Source organism: Hoplias malabaricus, chromosome X2 (assembly GCF_029633855.1).
Source record: "Hoplias malabaricus isolate fHopMal1 chromosome X2, fHopMal1.hap1, whole genome shotgun sequence".
Taxonomy (NCBI): domain Eukaryota; kingdom Metazoa; phylum Chordata; class Actinopteri; order Characiformes; family Erythrinidae; genus Hoplias; species Hoplias malabaricus.
In genome coordinates this window covers 14,139,106-14,159,051 of record NC_089819.1, presented here as the reverse complement: position 1 = coordinate 14,159,051, position 19,946 = coordinate 14,139,106, and the positions used below count along the sequence as shown (strand labels likewise).

General features: G+C 38.1%; 2 protein-coding genes across 2 annotated transcripts in view; both read right to left on the bottom strand.

Annotated features, from left to right (window-relative positions):
* The window catches only part of LOC136676368 (NMDA receptor synaptonuclear signaling and neuronal migration factor-like), a 134,122-nt gene extending 119,755 nt beyond the window's left edge, over positions 1-14,367 (bottom strand). The window contains exon 1 of the mRNA XM_066653317.1: positions 14,182-14,367. Coding sequence (XP_066509414.1) covers positions 14,182-14,252 — 71 coding nt within the window. The 5' untranslated portion in view covers positions 14,253-14,367. The remainder of the gene's footprint in view (positions 1-14,181) is intronic.
* A 3,777-nt stretch (positions 14,368-18,144) lies between these two features.
* On the bottom strand, positions 18,145-19,002 carry LOC136676600 (leukotriene B4 receptor 1-like). The gene has a single exon (XM_066653705.1). The coding sequence runs from the start codon at positions 19,000-19,002 to the stop codon at positions 18,145-18,147; it is 858 nt and encodes a 285-aa protein (XP_066509802.1).
* Positions 19,003-19,946: the final 944 nt, after the last annotated feature.

The window sequence follows — 19,946 nt, the reverse complement described above, 5'->3', positions numbered from 1 at the left end:
ACATGCTAGTTTCTGTGCACTACTAGGACTTGTGGTTATACGTTAATAAAATAAAAAGATGATGAGGAATAACAGTGTAGTGCTTTTCAAGCAATTTAATTACGTAACAGAAGTCAGAAACCATCATTATTTTTCTTTCCAGATAAGACACTGATCAATTTCTCAGAGCTAGAAAAAACAAAAACATTTTTTAGCATTTAATCTTCAACCTTCGCCATTTGTCTTCCATTCATTTTGGGAGACTTCACAAAAAGACTTTCAATTTTTCTAGGAAATCTTTGAAAATTTTAAAGAATTCAAGGAATACACATCTCTAAATGAAGTCACAGAAGGTGGCTCCATTCTGCTTTCCACAAGATGAATAATTCCAATTACATCAAACGCACCAGATTATTACCTCATACCCCACACCTCAGATACAGGGACAGGTGAGGTGCTCTAGTTTTCCTTTTCTCAGTAATGGCTTCCAGACTGTTACACATCATTTCAGATTCATAGTGCTGAGTCTTCTCACAGGAGAAGGGTGACAGAAACACCACTGGATTTGTTTTTCAGATCTGAAACCAGAGATAAGCTTGATTTTCTCCCGTCTCTCAGAGATGAAAGCTTTAAGTACTGTTTATCTGATGATAGTGGTTTCAGTGGTCTGTCAGGAGTCCCATTTTTCAATAACTTTAAATCTTTCAGCCTCGTTTTGCTTTTACAGGTTTTCCCCTTTGACTTCCTACAGCAAGTGGATTATCCTATATTTAAACTCTTGAAACCTGATTCACTTTTCAGAACAGAATATAAGCATGAACAAAATAACAGCTGCTCTATATATTATACAAATATAAGCAACACATTGTTGCCCCCGAAAATGTGTGTAAACAATCCCACAAACATTCACAAAGCTAAAACTGTCAGCGGCAATCACACACACACATAATTTTCTGGCTGTAGGCAGATTGCTCTTTGTGGATGCTTTCAATAATTAAACACTAGCCAGCACGTGCTTATAACGTGGTCTCTCTCTCTCTCTCTCTCTCTCTCTCTCTCTCTCTCATCCAAACAGGAATCATGTTGGAGAGGTACACTAGGAACAAATTGTGAGTAGAGAACTCTGTAAAAGATAAGACAAATTAGTAGAGTACCTGTGTGAACATGCCTTTGGCCCATAATATTTTTACCCTTTAAGGCGATTTATAAGTAAAATTATTTCTCAATGCTGTTGCTGCATTTATTTTGACAACAAACTCACTAACAATGTTTGTGTTACAAATTACAATTGGGAGCAAGAAAAAATGTCTTAGCTGCTCTTTATATTTCAAATAAACAAATCAATAAGCTATAAATTGCATTGAGAATGTGTGTAAGTTTGAATCCAACAATAAAAATAATTTTACATAGTGATATAAGATATGGTACCACACAAAGTTTAAATTCCACAAGTCAGTAATAAAGCAGTAATTCATTCATTCATTCATTCATTATCTGTAACTGCTTATCCAGTTCAGGGTCGTGGTGGGTCCAGAGCCTACCTGGAATCATTGGGCGCAAGGCAGGAACGAACCCTGGAGGGGGCGCCAGTCCTACACAGGGCAACACAGACACACACACACACATTCACTCACACCTACAGTCCCTTTTGAGTTGCCAATCCACCTACCAACGTGTGTTTTTGGACTGTGGGAGGAAACCAGAGCACCCGGAGGAAACCCACGCGGACACGGGGAGAACACACCAACTCCTCACAGACATTTAAAGATTTAAATACCAAGTATTGAGGCCCATCTGCTACTGTACACAAGAAAGCAGCATTCTAAAATTAATACCCAGCACAGGCAGACTTCAGGAGGTTCTAAAGGGTTAAATGGTATTACTACAATCAGAACATTTTTGCTGTGAAAATGTACAAAACACTCACATTCTTTCCTCTGCAGCTCTCTCACATACACACACTTGCTTCCCCACTATCTCGCTCTCCTCTCAAGCCCTTGTACTGTCTGCTCTGTTTGAGTGCTTCATCTGGGAGCACCTCGCATGTTTTCATCCATGTGACAGAGGCAGAGAAGGAAAAAGAGGCGGACAGAAGGAGGTAAAAACAGCAGGGGATGGAGGAGTGGGCTGCTGAAAGAGTGAGAAACTAGGAAGACAGCTATGCTAGACAGTTTCAGAGAACTGACATAGACAGTGAGGTAGGAGAATGAGCTGTACAAACACAAGAGGGTTTAAGGAGCATAATTCCAGCTGTACATTCAGAGTCCACTGCACACTCAGGTAAAAGAAGGGCTGGGCAATACAGAAGAATAATCTTTTCAAGGTTCCTCAAAAACACTAAAATGTACTTTGGGCTATACATTGTATTGTCATTAAGCTCGCTTCCGCTTCTAATGGCTACAAGGTGTCTCATTAAGAATAACAGTATATCTTGTATTTCTAGCCTTTGACAAAACGGAGCAAAAAGGCATTGATGTTTAAAAACAATTATCAACAACCTAAACTGCTATGATTTTTTTCAAAATTTCATTGTGGGTTAGAGCCCCGCTCTGGGTGAGTGCCTTTGAGGAGTTTGGTGTGTCTGTGTGGGTTTCTTCTGGTTGCTTTGGTTTCCAACCACAGTCCAAATACAAGTGATAAGAGAAGTGTTAAATGAATTGGCTACTCAAAAGTGTCCATAGATGTGAGTAGGTGTGAGTCACCCTGTGAAGGGCTGTATCCTCTCCAGGGTGTGTTCCTGCCTTGTGATCAGTGATTCTGGGTAGGGGTGATTCCCCACTATTTGCTAGCTCTCCAATCTGTTTGCGTGCTCAAACCTGGTCTAATGTGTTTACAAAGCCCCAGTGTCAGTAAATGGGCAAAAAACAAAGTGCCTTGGTCTGGTATGCTAGGCTTTCTCTCACTCTCCTCGCAGAGAAAAGCATATAGAGTATTTGAGACAACAATTTGAGACCTCTAAATGTTGAAAAACATGAACACGAGATGAGGATAATACTCTATTCCTGCTCCATAGGTGGGGAATATTTACATTTTTTTGCTCTTTCACTTTATTTACAGTGGAAATTGATGCGACCTGAGCTACAAATGAGTTTCTGTGGTAATTCAAACAGTAAATAAATACTAGCAGATATGTTCAATTTCAGCCACTTACAAACAGTAGTTTATTTCCTCAATTATACCATTCCACCTTAAAAGCACTAAAAAGACCATTTCTCCACAGTCGAAGATGTTCCCTTTATATCCAATGAAACCGGATGAATGTTGCTCTCTAAAAACAAGTTTTATAAACATATTCTTTATTATAAAATCAAAATGTATCCCAGTGATGACAAAACAACCCCACTTTACACACCACTAGCCAAATGCATCTTGTTAGAGAGTAGAAAGGCTTTGCATGGTGACACAGGAAATTCACAAGCATGCAAGAGCCAGATATGGACACAGAAAAAAGCACATACACATAAGCACACAACCACCCACACACAAGCTTTATAACTGTACACTCTGTGCCCCTATCAGAGCAGTGTACTAACTAGTTCATTGAGTATGAGAGGAATCCTTCAGTGACTTCAGTCTTACCTCCATCTGCCACATCAGTAACATATGGTACTGATGATAGCCACAGGGTAAGTTTTTATACAACTTATTTCCAAAAACAAAAACAACAGCGTATAAGATTATTCAGATCCTTAGAATTTCAATCACTAATTTACTCAGTAATAGGTAGAGCTTTGAGCTGTTCCTGTTGTACTTCTACTCAAATGATTATTTGGGAAGGTACTTTTACCCAAGCAGTTTTTGGTGGCATTTTTTTTTTTTGTTAAACAATAGCTTTCCCTAAGTTTGATTTAGGTCATAGTTCCTGAACCAAAGGTGAGTATAGCACCTATACTCAGGTCTGCCTGGAAAGGGAACAAAGTGGTCTTCAAGGGGGGGTAGTGGGATATCAAGGGCACTATGTAAGAGAAATCAATGAACACATTCAGAGTATCAGAAGATAAATATTCTTAACAAAAGCCATGCAAATAGATTTACCAATTATATATTTTAATATTTCCTCATAAATGGATGTTTAAAATGAAAAAAAAAATATTCCTGTGGGTGGGTTTCCATGCATTCTAGAGATAAAAAGGATATACAAGCACAATAGCAGTGCGAGTTAAGCTCTGTATAAAGATGAATGTGAACCTGCAGAAGCTCAGACTGTAGCCACCAGCAGCCTGCTGTCCTGCATCAAGCTAATTCATTAAAAAGCACAGTTTGTTCCTCTGAGCCCCAGCTTGGCCATACGCCGTGTCTACGTGTGACATGACCTCTTTCTCTTCTCTCCTCCTCCTCCTCCTTCTCACACACTCACACCTTCTCTCGCTCTTCTCTGCTAATCCCTCGCTCCACACATCCATAAATGAGCAGCAGGACAAGCTGAACTGTCAAACAGCACGCTGCCTCATCTGATCTCCTGGACTTCTCGTTCCTACACTCTCCCACTCCACTCTCTCTCTCTCTTCTCTCTCACACGTTCTCTCATCCTGTTTCCCTCTTATTTTCTACTCTATTTTTTCACTCTATTTCTTTCTACTCATTGGTGTCTCTCTATGTCCACTATTTTTCTTCTTGCCCTACCTTTTTTCTCTCCCTCAGATATTTTTCTTTTCATTTTCTACTTTTTCTGTTTCACTCTTGACTTTCTGTGCTTCCCTTTCCTTTGTATTTAGTTTAGTATTTCTCTTAAATGTACTGCCCTTTTTTACTACTTCTTGCTTTTTTTCTCAACACTGTAATGTTTCAAATGCCTCCTCCTTGTTTTAAAATTACCACTCACTGTCACACAGCTGTCTGGAGTTTGGTGTGTTCTCCCTGTGTCTGTGCGGGTTTCCTCTGGGTGCTCTGGTTTCCTCCCACACTCCACAAATACACGTTGGTAGGTGGATTGGCGACTCAAAAAGTGTCCATGCGTGTGTGTCGCTCTACGAAGGACTGGTTCCCCGTCCAGGAGAAAATCTGCATAAAAATCTGCATAATTCAACTGCTATGTCATAATTAAAAATGTCATGTACATGAAGTTACCAAGTCTATAGCTGAATTCACTTATCTCCAAATGTTTGAGTTTCTAGTGCCATTCAAGCACAGAACCTTGCACATCACTCTTGAACATCTTATTTACAAAGTGATTCTTTAAACAGTCACACAAGTTGGCACATCCAGAAAAAGAGTGGTACATTTAAACAATCTCATACATAATGTGACAAAAACAATAATAATAGCACAATATTTCCAAAATAGTTGCCAAAGTTTTTTTTTCACCCTGAGAGATGTATTAATCACCTCATTTGCCCTCATGCCACCAATAAACATTACTAATTTCTTAGTTGGTGTTATTATTCATAGCACTCTTACATAAGGCAAGAGACAGCACACCATTAGGAGGGAGTATCCAGCTTGTCACAAAGAACACATAATCCTGACCATGTGCATCACCCCGACACATACACAATGTTAATTACACGCTTAATCTGAACCACACTACCACTTCTAAACAATCACGGACAGCTTCATCCTTTCATTAGCATAATTACTGTACATTCAGCTATTTACAAAAATACCTCCACCCTTCATAGTTATCTCACCAGCTTATCAGTGTATCTTAAGACATGTCGATAATTCTCTCACTCACAGAGCAATGATTGCTTTTGATACACTTTTCATTACACTTTTTAAGTTATATAACCTCTAAAGGCCAAAGAATATTCAAATTTAGCATGTATTTATACTGTGAATTTAAAAATATATGAAAACAAAGCATATAGGCTACAGAACAATGCTTCCAATATCTGTATGATGACAGAACACTGACACAAAAGACCTGTGTTAGGTAATAATCAATTTATCATTGTAAAAGTCCACAGTCCCGTACAATATCATTGACTAAAATATTGTCATCATTTATTGATTTATCTCTTTCAAAACATATAAAGACAATAGTAATCCTATAAACAGATATGAATGAACTTATAAATGTGCTATGTTAATATGATATCTGACATTACTGTTTGGCGAAGCATAGAATAGACAACAACATGCAAAATGCCACCTGTTACAGTGGAGTTTTTGACATCCTCAGACTACAGCTTTAAGTTCCAGACAACAGATCTGGGTCTACTGAATAAACACAGTCATGTCCCAACTCTAGTAAAAATTAACATCAGATGAAAGGACCTCAGACAAAAAAAAAATAGGCTAAGCCCCCAGACACATCACAATGTCATTTGGACAAACTGAAAATAAAATATATTACAACTGCAAAACAGATCTATTATCAGGTTCTAATAATAATATCTTTAACTCACATAATATTATTGTTTTCTTCAGCCACTCCATTATTCATTCATTGACTATAAATCACTTATCCAGTTAAGGGTCGTGGTGGGTCCAGAGCCAGCCAATCACTGGGCGCAAGGCCCCTGGAGGGGGCGCCAGTCTTTCACAGGGCAACACACACTCACATATTCATTCACACACTGACACCTATGGACAATTTTGAGTTGTCAATCCACCTACCAATGTGTGTTATCGGACCGTGGGAGGAAACAAGAGCACCCGGAGGGAACAGACCAAACTCCTCACAGACACTCACCCAGAGTGGGACTTGAACCCACAACCTCCAGGTCCCTGGAGCTGTGAGACTGTGACACTCCCTGCTGCGCCAAATAAAAATTAAAAAGCAATGTTCTCAGTTTAAACACATAGCACTGATATTCTCCACTAGCACAGGCTAATGGAACCGAGGTTTCCAGTGTTTTCTTCAGCAACTATTTAAATACAAAATTACACGAAAGCACATTTTCAACTGCAGTTTGTACAAATGGAACAAATGCTTAAAGCAAAGGATCAAGCTTTGCTGTCATATTATGTTGATATGATTCATCTACTACTAATAACAGTCTAATACCAGCTGACATTTCAACACGCAGTCTTACAGTTATTTGCATAACAATACACACTTGTCACTATCCAACATTATATAGGCCATACACGTTTTACTACCATTCTTTTTCTGGATTGTGGGAGAGCAGATTGGGATGAATAAATTACAAATGGAGCTCCAATTAATGTTTGGCTCATAGCGTAAGTAGTTTTACTATTTTCTTCTTCTAAATTTATGTCTGAAATGTACACAATATGTCCCAATATTTGTGGTGACTTTGTGTGAATTCAACTGATTTAAGTTGCACTCATTGCTGAAACAGGTGTACAACTGAGCATGCGCAGCTTGTTTAATGGCCAGAGAAAACCACTGACCAATAGTATGGATGCTCTGGAGCATGCACATCTGAGCCTAAGGTCACCATACCCAGTTCCACATGTAGGCTACAGGGGTACAAAGACCCTAGGCACTGGTCTGTTCAGTAGTTAGTCTGTGCTGCGCCACCCAAAACCTGAGGGATAAGCAGAAATTTTTGATCCAAAACTAATCATCCAACATCAGTGCCTGACCTCAATAATGTTCTAATGGCTGAGTGCCATTAAATCCTCATAAAAAGTGTTCCCACATCTAGTCTAAAGCTATCCCACTTTAGCAGAATGTGTCACTTGAGCAAAAGGGGCCAATCTCCTATTTCTCACACTGTTACATCTAACTGTAAGAAATCGAGCATCAAGTATATATACCAATTTATTATAAACATAATCAATATTCAATGCCATATCTTTTGTGGCAGTTTAGAATACATAGATATGCATTACTACTTCTCAAATTTCTCTTCAGCCATGACAATCTATTATAAGCATTACAAGTAACTTTGAGACCTTAGAAGATATTAAAGTAGCTCTGCACACTGGCCAAATATAATTACCACCATTAGTGTGGTATAAATAATATTAAGGAGTGGAGAAAGTATGTTATTAAATGACTCTCGTGTACATCAGCCATTAATGCTTGCACTGTGATATTATTATTTTCTTGTCTTGAAATTTGGGAGTAATAATCCCTGATCAATTCTGACATTAAAGGCAACAATTGTAATCAAAAAAACTTTTTTTATATAAAACTCAGAAGATGTTTCCACACCATTTGCTAGCTCTCCAGTCTGTCTGAGCACTGAAAACCAATCTAATGTGTTTAAGAAGCCACAGTGTCAGTCGGTATGCCAGGCTTTCTCTCTCTGTCTGCTGATGGCAGAAACAATAATGGGAGGATTTTAGACAGCAAATAGACCTCCAAACATTAAAAAGCATTAACCAAGAAGAGGATACTGCTCTATTCCTGCTCCATGGGTGAGGAATATTGACTTCTGAATATTGACTTGTTTTCTGCTGTTTTGGATCACTTACTGAGGCTGCACAAAGTTTCTACTAGTTCAACTTTGGCCACATACAAACAACAGTCGTTTTTTCCCTCAAACATACCATTTCACCTTGAAAGTTGAGGAGCTTCAGATTGTAACAAACCAGAGAGAACTGTGTTTCCCCACAATCGTAGATGTTCCCTTTAACAAATACACGTTTGCTGATATAACACATTATGATAAACATAACCATGAGGTTTTGTTTTTGCATTGTGTAAGATCAGGCAATCAAAAGAACAATGTATTATACCTGAAGATTTCATTTTCTCACTTCCTGGAACCCATCACAACCTCAACATCATGAATTAAAGAAAAAATAAACACCAGTTTCTTGAAAGTCAGCAATGTCGTGTCAGAATGTTACTCTATTTGAGTAAGGACCTCACATAGTGATGACCCTTTGGTATAACTTTACACTTACCACTATGTTACATCATAGAGAGAGAGAGAGAGAGAGAGAGAGAGAGAGAGAGAGACAGAGAGAGAGAAAAATAGTATCCTTAGCTTGCTCTATATGTTACCTGTAAATAAAAGATGTCCAATGATGTAAGCAACCATTTCCAGCAGTTAGCACACCCTCTTATCCAGAGCGACTGACAAATAAACATAATCATCTTATTCTCCAATTCTCACCAATACAAAATATGATTAGTGTCCAAATATCACTGAACTAAGATACAAGGTTGGTGTAACTTTTATTTTCTGACCATTGAGACTACCTAATGCAGGTTTGTACTAAACAGCACAGTGCAGTATGGGTACTAGTCTGACTAGTGTCAGCCATTGTACATGGGCTGTACACTACTTTTTACGGTGCATTGTTTGATTGTTTGAGTTTGATAGACTGAACCCCCAACAACCACACCTCTCACTACCCACCAAGTGCAAAGACACATGCACACACAAGCACAAAAACAACCAAAAAGGACAACACAACCCCTAAAAGAACCCCTAAAACCACTAACAGTGCTCCCACCATAAGTCCCAGGCCTTCCCAGTATATGGCATCTGATACAATCTATTCAAAAGATTGGTACCAAAAGGGCTGAACTCCTCAATGGTGTTTTCCTGTCCTTGGTAACATGTCTGTCACACTCTTGTCCTGTCTCGTGTGTTCCTGTTCTGTTTTTGTTTCCTTTGTCTATCATGTACTCTGTCAGCACATGGCTCTCTGTTCATTTTGGTCCTTGTCTCCACCCTAGCCCCACCTTAGTCCCGCCTCAGTCTCTGCCCTCTCGTTATCCTTCCCAGGTGTTCCTTGTCTGTGGTCTATGTTCCTGTGTGTATATTTTGTCCCTGGTTTTCAGTGCTCCCTTGTCTGCTCTTGCGTGTAGATGTGTGTTTCATTGTCTCAGTGTTTCAAGTGCATCTGCATCGGTTCACAGTTGTTTTCTGTTTTGCTTCTATCCTAGTTTGTTTCTGTTTATTTCTGTTCGGATTTAGTCTAGTTTGTTTTATCTGTTTGTTGTGTTTGCTTTTGTTTTGTATTAAATACTCCCTCGCGTTTATGTCCGCCTCATCGTACTCCCTCAGCCGTGACAACTTCTAGTTGAAGTGAACTTAAGTTCACTTTCCCAGAAAGGATAAAATAACCAAACACTATCAAGGCATTAACATCTATTACATGTAATAGATGTCAGAATTTTAAAAAACAAACAAAAAAACAAAAAACTTAAACTACTTCAAACAATTTTTGGAATTACAAAATTTTACAGTGGGCCAACTGAACATAAGCTAATTAGGAAACTAATATTAGTGTTAATGTATGTGTTTTTCTTTCTATGAACAGTTTTAAGTTTATAGTGTCAAGCAAATAGAAAAATATGGCACTGAACTAAAATTATATCCATAGCAGATTCCTATTTGATTCATGTTTTGGATCGTGCAGTGAAATACTGCAAAACAGAACAATCAAACAAATTTTGATCTATAAGATGATCATATTGCAGCAATTGCAGTGCTCAAATTTGTAAAAATATGCTTACTCTGGAGTGATTAGGACTGGGCATTAAGAAAAGTGAGGAAAAGAAACCTGGATCCGCTGAGAGTTCCTAGTCATTTAATGGGTTCATCCCTGAATTATTGTAGGAAGATAGAAAAAATGCTTCTGTAGACACAAAATGTATACACTTAATTCTGCTGGTAAAGCTGATGATGCTGGCTGTTACAAGTATCATCCAGGCAAATAAATGAACTGCAGAGAGAAGAAAAAGAAATGCCATGCCTGTTCAGCAGTAAAAAAAATGTTACAGATTGTAACTAGTTTAATTTCAGATCAGGGAAAAATATCACATACACATCCTGTGCTTGATTGACTTCAAAAGTAATTACTCAGCAAATGGTTGAAATGCTAAAACCCTGAAAATAGAAGGTCAAAAAATAGAACCTTTTATTCAGTATTCATTGTCCAGTTGTCTAGATGTCTGAGATATGAAGTGATGTTTCAAGACAGATGGGCACCTGAACTTTACATACCCCCCATTCAGTATTTGGCTTCAGTGTCAGACAAGCTAATGTGCCTTTTACTCAGACAAAGAGACTGGAGGGAACTGGGCCCGGTTAAAAGAGAGTAAATGGTATTAGGGGGCGGATTATAGAGATAACCTGACACCCAATTCAATCATAACAGTAAGCCAAGTCTGAGCCTCCATTGTCTGTCTGAGATTAGAATTTAAAAGGTGCCTCAGTCACTCATTTACTGTAAGCTTATGTTAGCTTGTATTACATTTTAAGATGTGCATTTCAGTTAGATAATACATCCGTTCAAAAAACCATGGCAGCACTTAATGGGATTAAATGAGGAAGGGAAGCTATGGAGGAAATGGAAATGATGCCAAAATATAATGTTATTACAATAACTTCTTAGGCATCAAGTGACTTTGACTCTAATATAAAGACAAGTAACACACACTACTGAACAGGACCAAGTTAACCTCCAAGTCTATAACTGTAAGTTAAGTTGATGATGGTTTTCCAAACAGCAATGACCAAGTGCTCTCATCTAAGGTAAGGTAACGTTGATTAATTCATTCATTCATATCCGGAAACTACTTCAAAGCAGTGGGTCCAAAGCCTACACAGAATTACTGGCTCTAAGCAGGAACACATCCTCAGCAGAGCATGAGTCCATCACAGGGCATCACACACTGACACAGTGACTTAAACCCTCACAAACATGGTCGCTAATGCACAGCCAATTGACCTACCAAACTGTGTTTTTTATACTGTGGGAGGAAACTAGAAGAACCCCACATACACTGAGAGAACACACCAAACTTCTCACGGACAGTGACCCAAGAATTGAACCCAAAACCCTAGATCCCTGGAGCTGAACATCAACTTCCATCATGTCACTTTGCCCATTCAAAATTTATCTGAATTCCTGTTTATTTAAAGGGAGCCTGTTTCTTTTTGCTTTAGTAGTAGCTTCTGCTTTTCTGGTTGGACAGCTCTCTATGGAGCTGGATCTTTAACCTAGAGTGGCAGGGGACAGAGAACATTGCTTTTATCATTCATGGAATATCAATAAAGAAGCAGGAGCTTACGTTCCTCAGCATACATATTACAGAGCACCACACATGAAGCATACACACTAGTCATGTAGTGAAGAAGGTGCAGCAGTGTCTTTCTTTTACGTCATGAAGTTGCAGAAGTTTGGCATTAATCCAAAAAGCATATTTTCAAGCTGAATTGACACCTGTTACCTCACATACCACTGCAGAGGGTGGTAAAGACAACTCATCATATCACTGGGGTTGAAATTCCATCACTGGATGAACTGTATAGCAACAAATGTCTGAGGAAATCCAAAAAATAACTCAAGAGCCCACCCACCCTAGCCACAGTATACTCTCACTGTTGATATTCAGCATCAGACAGTTCAGCAGCATACAACTACAACCAGCCCGCTTAGGGACAGTTTCTGTCCACAGGTCATCAGGCTGCTGAACTGCCAGAAGCACTGTAATACAGCCCCACACTCTGACATGCTCACGCAGATCATTTTTATTAGAATACTGCTGTGATTAAATGAATGCATTCAGTCTCAAGCTAATTCAGGTCCTAATGCTGGATTATAAATTGTGGATTACAGACACATAATAATCTCATCCCAAAGAAGCTCCATTATTTCAGGCTCAAATGAGGATCTTTATACAATTCTAGCCCACGCTTAGCATTGTGCATGGTCACTGTAGGCTCATGTGTGGCTACTCCAGACCACTCTTAATCTATTCATCAATGTTCTTTGATAAGATTTTTACAAGACCTACTTCAGCAATGAGGGCCAAACTTAAATTAACTATTGTAAATCATACAAAGCTAGATAAAGTATAACATTCACATGAATGAGTATTTTAGACACATGGATTTACTTCACTTCCTCTTATGTGATAAACCAAATCCCTGAAGATACTTCCTGGAATCATGACAGTCATTTTTTTTTTTCAAAAAATATTTCTTTATTAGTATTTTTAGAAACATTTGCATTGCTATTTTTTTCTTTTTTTTTTTTTTTGAGAGAGAGAGAGAGCAATTGCCAGCTAAATTTGAAGGTAGGCAAATCTCATGTAATAATTTTTTCCTCCACCATTTAAAAGTACATTTTGGATAATAAATAAATATATTGGTTGCAGTCATTTTTAAATGTTGTTTTATTGTTAATTCTATAGAGAGGTATCTTTTAATTGCTCAACATACTGAAATTCATTAAACATTTGACTGACATGCTTTTATACTTAAAAAGATTCACACACTGATTTATGTTTTCCAGGTGCCTCTGGGCCTTAAGATCACTGTTGAACCTTAGTCTGAAAGAAATGTCAGAGACACAGACAGTGATGATTTGTAGGATGAGATTACATTTTACATTTTGTATAAAGATCATTTTTAATAATATTATATTATTGTTATTAGGGTTGTCCTTGTTTTTAAATATTGTGTATTGTTTGTCTTCACTCCATTCAATAATGCTATCTGTGAGATAATCTAACACTGAGTAATTATTGATGTTTTTAAATTGTATTATTTAAGAAAACATACATCTGACTATTGCTAAAATTAGATTTTAAACATTTTAATGCATGTTATTACACTGTTTACTGCATTCAGTCAATAACTGAGATTTGTTTATGCATTTTAACATAATGCTTTCAGCCAAACTTTGCTTCAATAAAATATGACCCTTTGTTGAGTAAATCTAATCCATTTTCAGAGAATTAACTTGTAAAAGCTTCATAAATTCGAATTAGATGTTCGAAGCCAGTTTTCTATAAGATTAAGCAACATTTTTCAACGGGTCACAGATATCCAAGTACCTTAATAAGCTTTAAATTGCAGAGAACATGAGGACGTTTATAGACAGTCTCTATATAGTTTTGGAACTTGTCTCCATTAGACTCTATATAAGGCTCTGTGAAAACTGTTTACACAAATTTAATATAGCGGGTTTTCAGTGGTGTCCGTCCCCTTTACACAATGTTCAACTCTGGGGGTGTTTCTGTTCTAATAACCTCACATTCCCCTCTCACAGGGGTATTATTAGAGCAGCTTTATGAACCGTCTTTAGCACGACGCCAGTTTTCTTACCTCAGGAGTGACGTTAGTCTTTGTTCTGATCCGTTAAACGAGCAAAAACACATTCTTGAGTGGACAAGAAAACACTTTTTAAAGTCACCTCAGTAAAATGTCTAAAGTATATCCTACATGGCCGGGTAAAATGCGCAGTGCGCAGAGTGTACCGCAGGAGTTTGGTAAATATGGTGCTCGATATTTAGCTTAACACTTGGACAACTGAGATGGAAAAAGGGGGAGAAATATCACCAGGGAAAACAAACTCCCCTCAGAAACGGACACTCACCTCACTTTAGCGGCGACGGAAGAAATAGCATCACTTCTCAGACTCTTTCTCTTGGTCACGGCGCTGCCCATGCTGTAGTGGACAACAGCACATTACCCCCTCTCTCCCTCCACACACACTCTCTCTCTCTCTCTCTCTCTAAACACTCCTCCACCGCCACGCTCACGTCTCTAAACACTCCTTCGCTGCATTAAGAGCACGAGCCCGGGTCCCCTCCCTCTCTGTTCCTCATCTTTAATCTGTTTACTCTGTTCAAAATGTCCAGTGGATGAAATGTTCGCTTTCAGAACCAGTGCCGAAGCTGATCCAATCCGTCACACTCGAGGACCGGCGTTCTCTCTCTCTCTCTCTCTCTCTCTCTCTCTCTCTCTCTCTCTCTCTCACGCGCGAGATACGTTCGTTGCCGCCCCCTCTCTCGAGCTAGCTAGCGCACACACATTTTCTCGCTTTCTGTCTCATAATCTTTCATTCTTCTTTTCATTTTTCATTATATTAGTCGTTCCCTTTTATTGTTTCTCCATTAATTAGTTAATTAACAAGAAGACTTATGGACTTTATATAATTTTTGGTCGGTTGGTCATGGCCTTTAATTAGCTCAAATCAGACGTTTTTTGTTTGTCTGATTGATTGTTTGTTGTAAGAAAATTAGCATCCACATAATTTACACAGTTTCGTTGCCTATCTGGATGTTTCCTATTTGATAGCGTTTATTCACATAAAAATCTAAGTGTACTCACAAAAGACATATAACAGGTTAGCTCAAAAACCTATGAGGGGGTCTGTGATTTTAGCCAACTGTTATGGAAGTGTACTTTTGATATCAACCTGCAGCCATTATCCATAACATTCACAAGGAGGCTAGAAATATTAGAAAGACAATATTTCTAAAGTTGAAACTGATATTTTTTGGAAATCTTGCCAGCAACATATTCAGGACAGGGCAACATAAGACACGTAAAAATGTGCAATGGTTTCACTACATTCCACCACAAGAACAAGAAGTGAGGTCAATTGTTGACCTAGGATGATTTGTTCTGGATCACAAACACCCCAAAGATGCTGAATGGAGCTCTGTAGAGCAGATTCACTGCTCCACTGTCCATTGCTGGGGACTTAACTGATTTTGAGATAAAATATGATCTCTCATCCACTATTACTAACTGCTTTTAAGCTCTACACTGCCTTCCACCCTGCAGGTAGACTCAGCATCATTGTAAGACCAGTAATTACCTGATACCAAACTTATTATGCAAAGAACAAAGTTCAGTTCTAAACACGCAAGTATCCAGGTCTGGCTGTGTGGGTGTTGATGTTGATTTGGCCATTGGCAGCAAAGCTGGAGCTGAAAAATGGTGAGACATGAAAAGATATGTTTCTATATTAAAGTATGGTGATACTATATTTTCACATAGATTTGTATTTTACAATACCCACATGAGGAAAGAAGTCATGAACATGCTCATACTGCTATTCTCAAAAGTGCCTGGTACAATAGCAACAATAGCCTATACAATTTGATTGATTTTTTCACATAAAATATTTCTTTTTAATGTATTTATTTTGTTTACTTGTTATGTATTTAACTTTAAATATCAATTATTCTGGAATGCTTTACATAATTAGCTATGCTCTGACATGGGGTGGGTTATTCAAGCTTGACATCGTAACAATATTGTACCCATTTTTGTGCCATATATAGAGCCTGTTTCTAAAAGTGCTGTATAGAACGATCTATAGCACATTCTCCATCAATCTAAAGAACTCTTTCACAATGCAAACAACCCTTTTATGAAGCAAAAGGTTCTTCAAGTGTTCTATATAAAACCATTTCTTTAATTAAGAACCCTTATAGAACCATCATTTTTAGTTGTGCATGCTAAATTATAGAATGTGCACAATAGAGCATGTCACTTCCACTGTTAACATACTTAGAAGCAGGAATGCAGGTAAACAACATCAGGATTGATGTAAGAAAGAAAAATTAATGTTTAATTCTGCAATTTAAATGAGATGCAATGTGACCACTTTTAGAACATGTTTCCAAAAGGCTCATCAAAGGAATTTTTTGTAAAATTACATTTTGCCAACTGCCACAAGCTGCAAAGCATTTATCAAACAAGCATCAACAATGCAGTAAAGGAGAGGCAGTCAAACATGAACATGTACAATATTGTTTATAGATTTTTTTCTGGGTAACATAGAATGATAGGTTATGTCCAATGTTTCGAAAACTGATATAAAACTGATATAAAATGTGAATATATATTATTTCATGATAATGTTCCATAATTTTTCAGGCAACATTTGATGTGGTCCTGCCAAATAAATGAACAAAATACTTTTATTCACAGCCTGGAAATGTGGACCATAGATTTAAATTAACTGTAAGAAAATACAAGATACTTTGAGGGTAATTCGTAATGTTAATTCACATTTGATTTATCATTGATTTATTTATTCATTATCTGTAACCGCTTATCCAGTTCAGAGTCCAGAGCCTACCTGGAATCGCTGGGTGCAAGGCAGGAATACACCCTGGAGGGGGCACCAGTCCTTCACAGGGCAACACACACTCACACCTACGGACATTTTTGAGTCACCAATCCAAAAAATAAACAATGTATACATGGCAAGAATGACACAGAAAGCTTTAAGATCAATGAATTCATTGAATGACTTATTGCGAAGAATCAGTTCAAATGACAGATATGTTCAGGAATAAAACAAAGCGCTCAGTATTCTGAACAACAGTTTACAGAGGCATCGGTTTTCTGTACATCTGTTTCTCACATGGGCATCACAATGGCACAACAGAAAGTGTCACTGTCACATATTAACCCTTTTTCACCAAAACAACTCTGGCTCTCTAGGTGCTCTCCTGTGAACTGGCCCAAATTTCCCTCAGGTTAAATGGAAACCAAGGATACTTTGTTTATTCTTTGATGAACCTGTGTAAAAAGTTTAGCCACTGTTAAGAATAATTCTCTGTTTACTTTCAAATGTGAGAGCCCAGGCCTGAGGTGTGAGGAACAGAAAAGATGGCTTTTACTCACATTTTTTTTCCTCGTGTTTTATTCCTCAATAAGATTTCACCAAGTTTAATCAAAACCCATTTTATTCTCAGCACTCAATTTGATTTGTTTTGCCCAGTTTAACCTCATCTTTCCATCTCACAAGAACAGGGTTCCAGGACTGTAACTGGAAACACTCAGGCAAGGAGGCAGGACAATTCTGAAGTCCTTGTGATGTACATAATTTGCTGAACAAAAATAGAATGACTCATTTTATCCTATGTCTTTAGACTTATTCAAAAACTGACATGGTTGTTTTATTTGTTGGTGGGTTGGTCCCAGATACTAAAATTAGTGTTCTAAGGCACTCAAAAATGTCTTTTTTTTCATAATATGTCCCCTTTAATGCAGTCCATACACACCTGCCATTTTGGCAACGTTTAGACAAAAATATGAAAAATTAGAATAATGAGTAATAATGATTATTACAATTTCTTTACAATTTTCAGTTAACTCACTCAGACTGTCAGACGGTCAGCTCGCTAGACTGTCCTGCAAAAGAGAGTAAATCTAAACCTTTACTACAAAAATCTTTTGGTCATATACTACACACAAACAGCCAAAAAATACAAAATTGTCTACACTGTAGTCTCCTTTGAGGGACATATTTAGACCATGCACATAAGGTCACTACTCACATCATTTTCAAAAACTATAGCACATAATGAGAAAACATACAAGTTCATAATTTTAATGTCCCTTCTGATCTATCTCATTACCTCATTAATCTTAATTGCTAAAATCACACAGAAAACAACTGTTTAAAACATTTCAAGGTCCCAGTTAGGGTCACAGGTAAAGGCAAGCCATATCTTTTCACAAACATAGCATTAACTAAACATATCAGGAAGAAACATGGTACAAATATTGAGATCAGACAGAAAAAAGTGTTCTAATGGTTCTGTCTGAAAGCAAATGTATACAAAAAAGGGTTCACACAGTTGTTGAGAAATGCCAGAGATTTGGCCATTATGGTATAAAGCTCTGCAGTTTCTTGTAGTATGTCATTGTTGAGGAAGACTGCAGTGATAAATACGATGTCGAAAGTGGGAACCAGGATGTTGAAGATGAAATTTAAAGATACAATTCTTGTCACAAGCTTTGTCATTCTGTTACTGCTAAAGAAAGGTGATTCATTAACTCCTCTGTGAAGACGATAGTAGAAATAAAACAGCAAGTTAAAAAATACCATAAATTTTGTTATTTCCAAAATCGTAGTTACTACTTTATCTGCATCATCTGTAAAATGCTGGTAACAAAATTGGAATCCATACAGCTCACATCCTACATCATATTGTACAGGAACAAATGAAGCCAACACCCCACTCAGGATCCATATTCCCCACAACAGGCCATTTTCTCCTTTTGTTCCAAGCCTAGACCATTTCTGTGGATGTAGTACCTGCATGAATCTCTGAACACTCATCAGAGTCACACACAGTGTGCTACAGGAGGTCATCCAAATTATAATATAAAAGGTGATCTTGCAAGCAGCAGAGCCGAAGGTCCATCCATGCAGAAGAGCCCAGATCCACACTGGAAGAGGAAGGAGATTCAGTAGGTCTGATATTGCCAAGCTCAGCATCATTCTAATGGTGAAGTTGTTCTCCTTCAAGCGCTGGATAAGAGTTCTCAGAACTGCTACATTACCAATGACCCCCAGCAAGAAGCACAGCACCATCACAGCACTGCTAGCTATACAAACTGGAAAGGCACTGGTGAATTGGGAACTGTTGGAGCAGTTTTGCATGGTTTTGCAGCAGAAGCAACTGATTCTGTGATGTGACTGCTGCCAGCACAGATGAAGAATGCAATGAACAATGCGTGATCACAGTGTTCATGGCAGTGTAACTAATCAGGTTTGCATATGGAAACATTTGTTTATACTTCACATGGTTCCATAACTGAATATTAACATTTTAATATCATCTAAATAGGGCGGCACGGTGCCGCAGCAGGTAGTGTCGCAGTCAAACAGCTCCAGGGATCTGGAGGTTGTGGGTTCAGGTCTCACTCCAGGTGACTGTCGGTGTGTTCTCCCCCTGTCCACATGGGTTTCCTCCCATGGTCTGAAAACACAAGTTGGTAAGTGGCTTGGCTACTCAAAAGTTTGTGAATGTGTGTGTGTTGCCCTGTGAAGGACTGGAGCAACACACACACTAGAAATGTACAGTGGTCAGATGTGTCCACATTTTTAGTATGTTTTGGTTAAAGTGGATGCTAAGTCCTCTGGCCCAAAAATAGAAGGGACCATCAGGATTATCCAAGAGATAAAATCTCTTGTGGTATAGGAATGCATTAGCGCCCACAGCATGGGTGATTTACATATGTCTTAATGTACCATTGATGTGGAGCAGTATATTAGATTTTAGTGAGACATATGCTGCCATGATAGTGAGGTTTTTTATGCAAATCCATGGTTTTATCAGTAAGAAAAAAGCCAGCCCTCATTCTGCATGTTCTACAATAACAACAGAGTCACCTGCCTACAGTCAAGATCTGTATTCTCTGGCTAATTTTGAAAAATAATCAGACAACAGTGACCACAGACTATTGAGTAGCTGATGTCTTGTATCAAGCAAGAACAGCCAAAATTCCTCTTGCCAAAACCTCATTAAAGCAAGGGTGATATATCACTGTACAATTTATATCACTCCACATTTTTTGTGTGTTTCAGGCATCAAATACAGATTT

Excerpts from the sequence above, each read along its gene's own strand:
- LOC136676600 (XM_066653705.1), bottom strand. The coding sequence starts at position 19,002 with ATGCAAAACTGCTCCAACAGTTCCCAATTCACCAGTGCCTTTCCAGTT.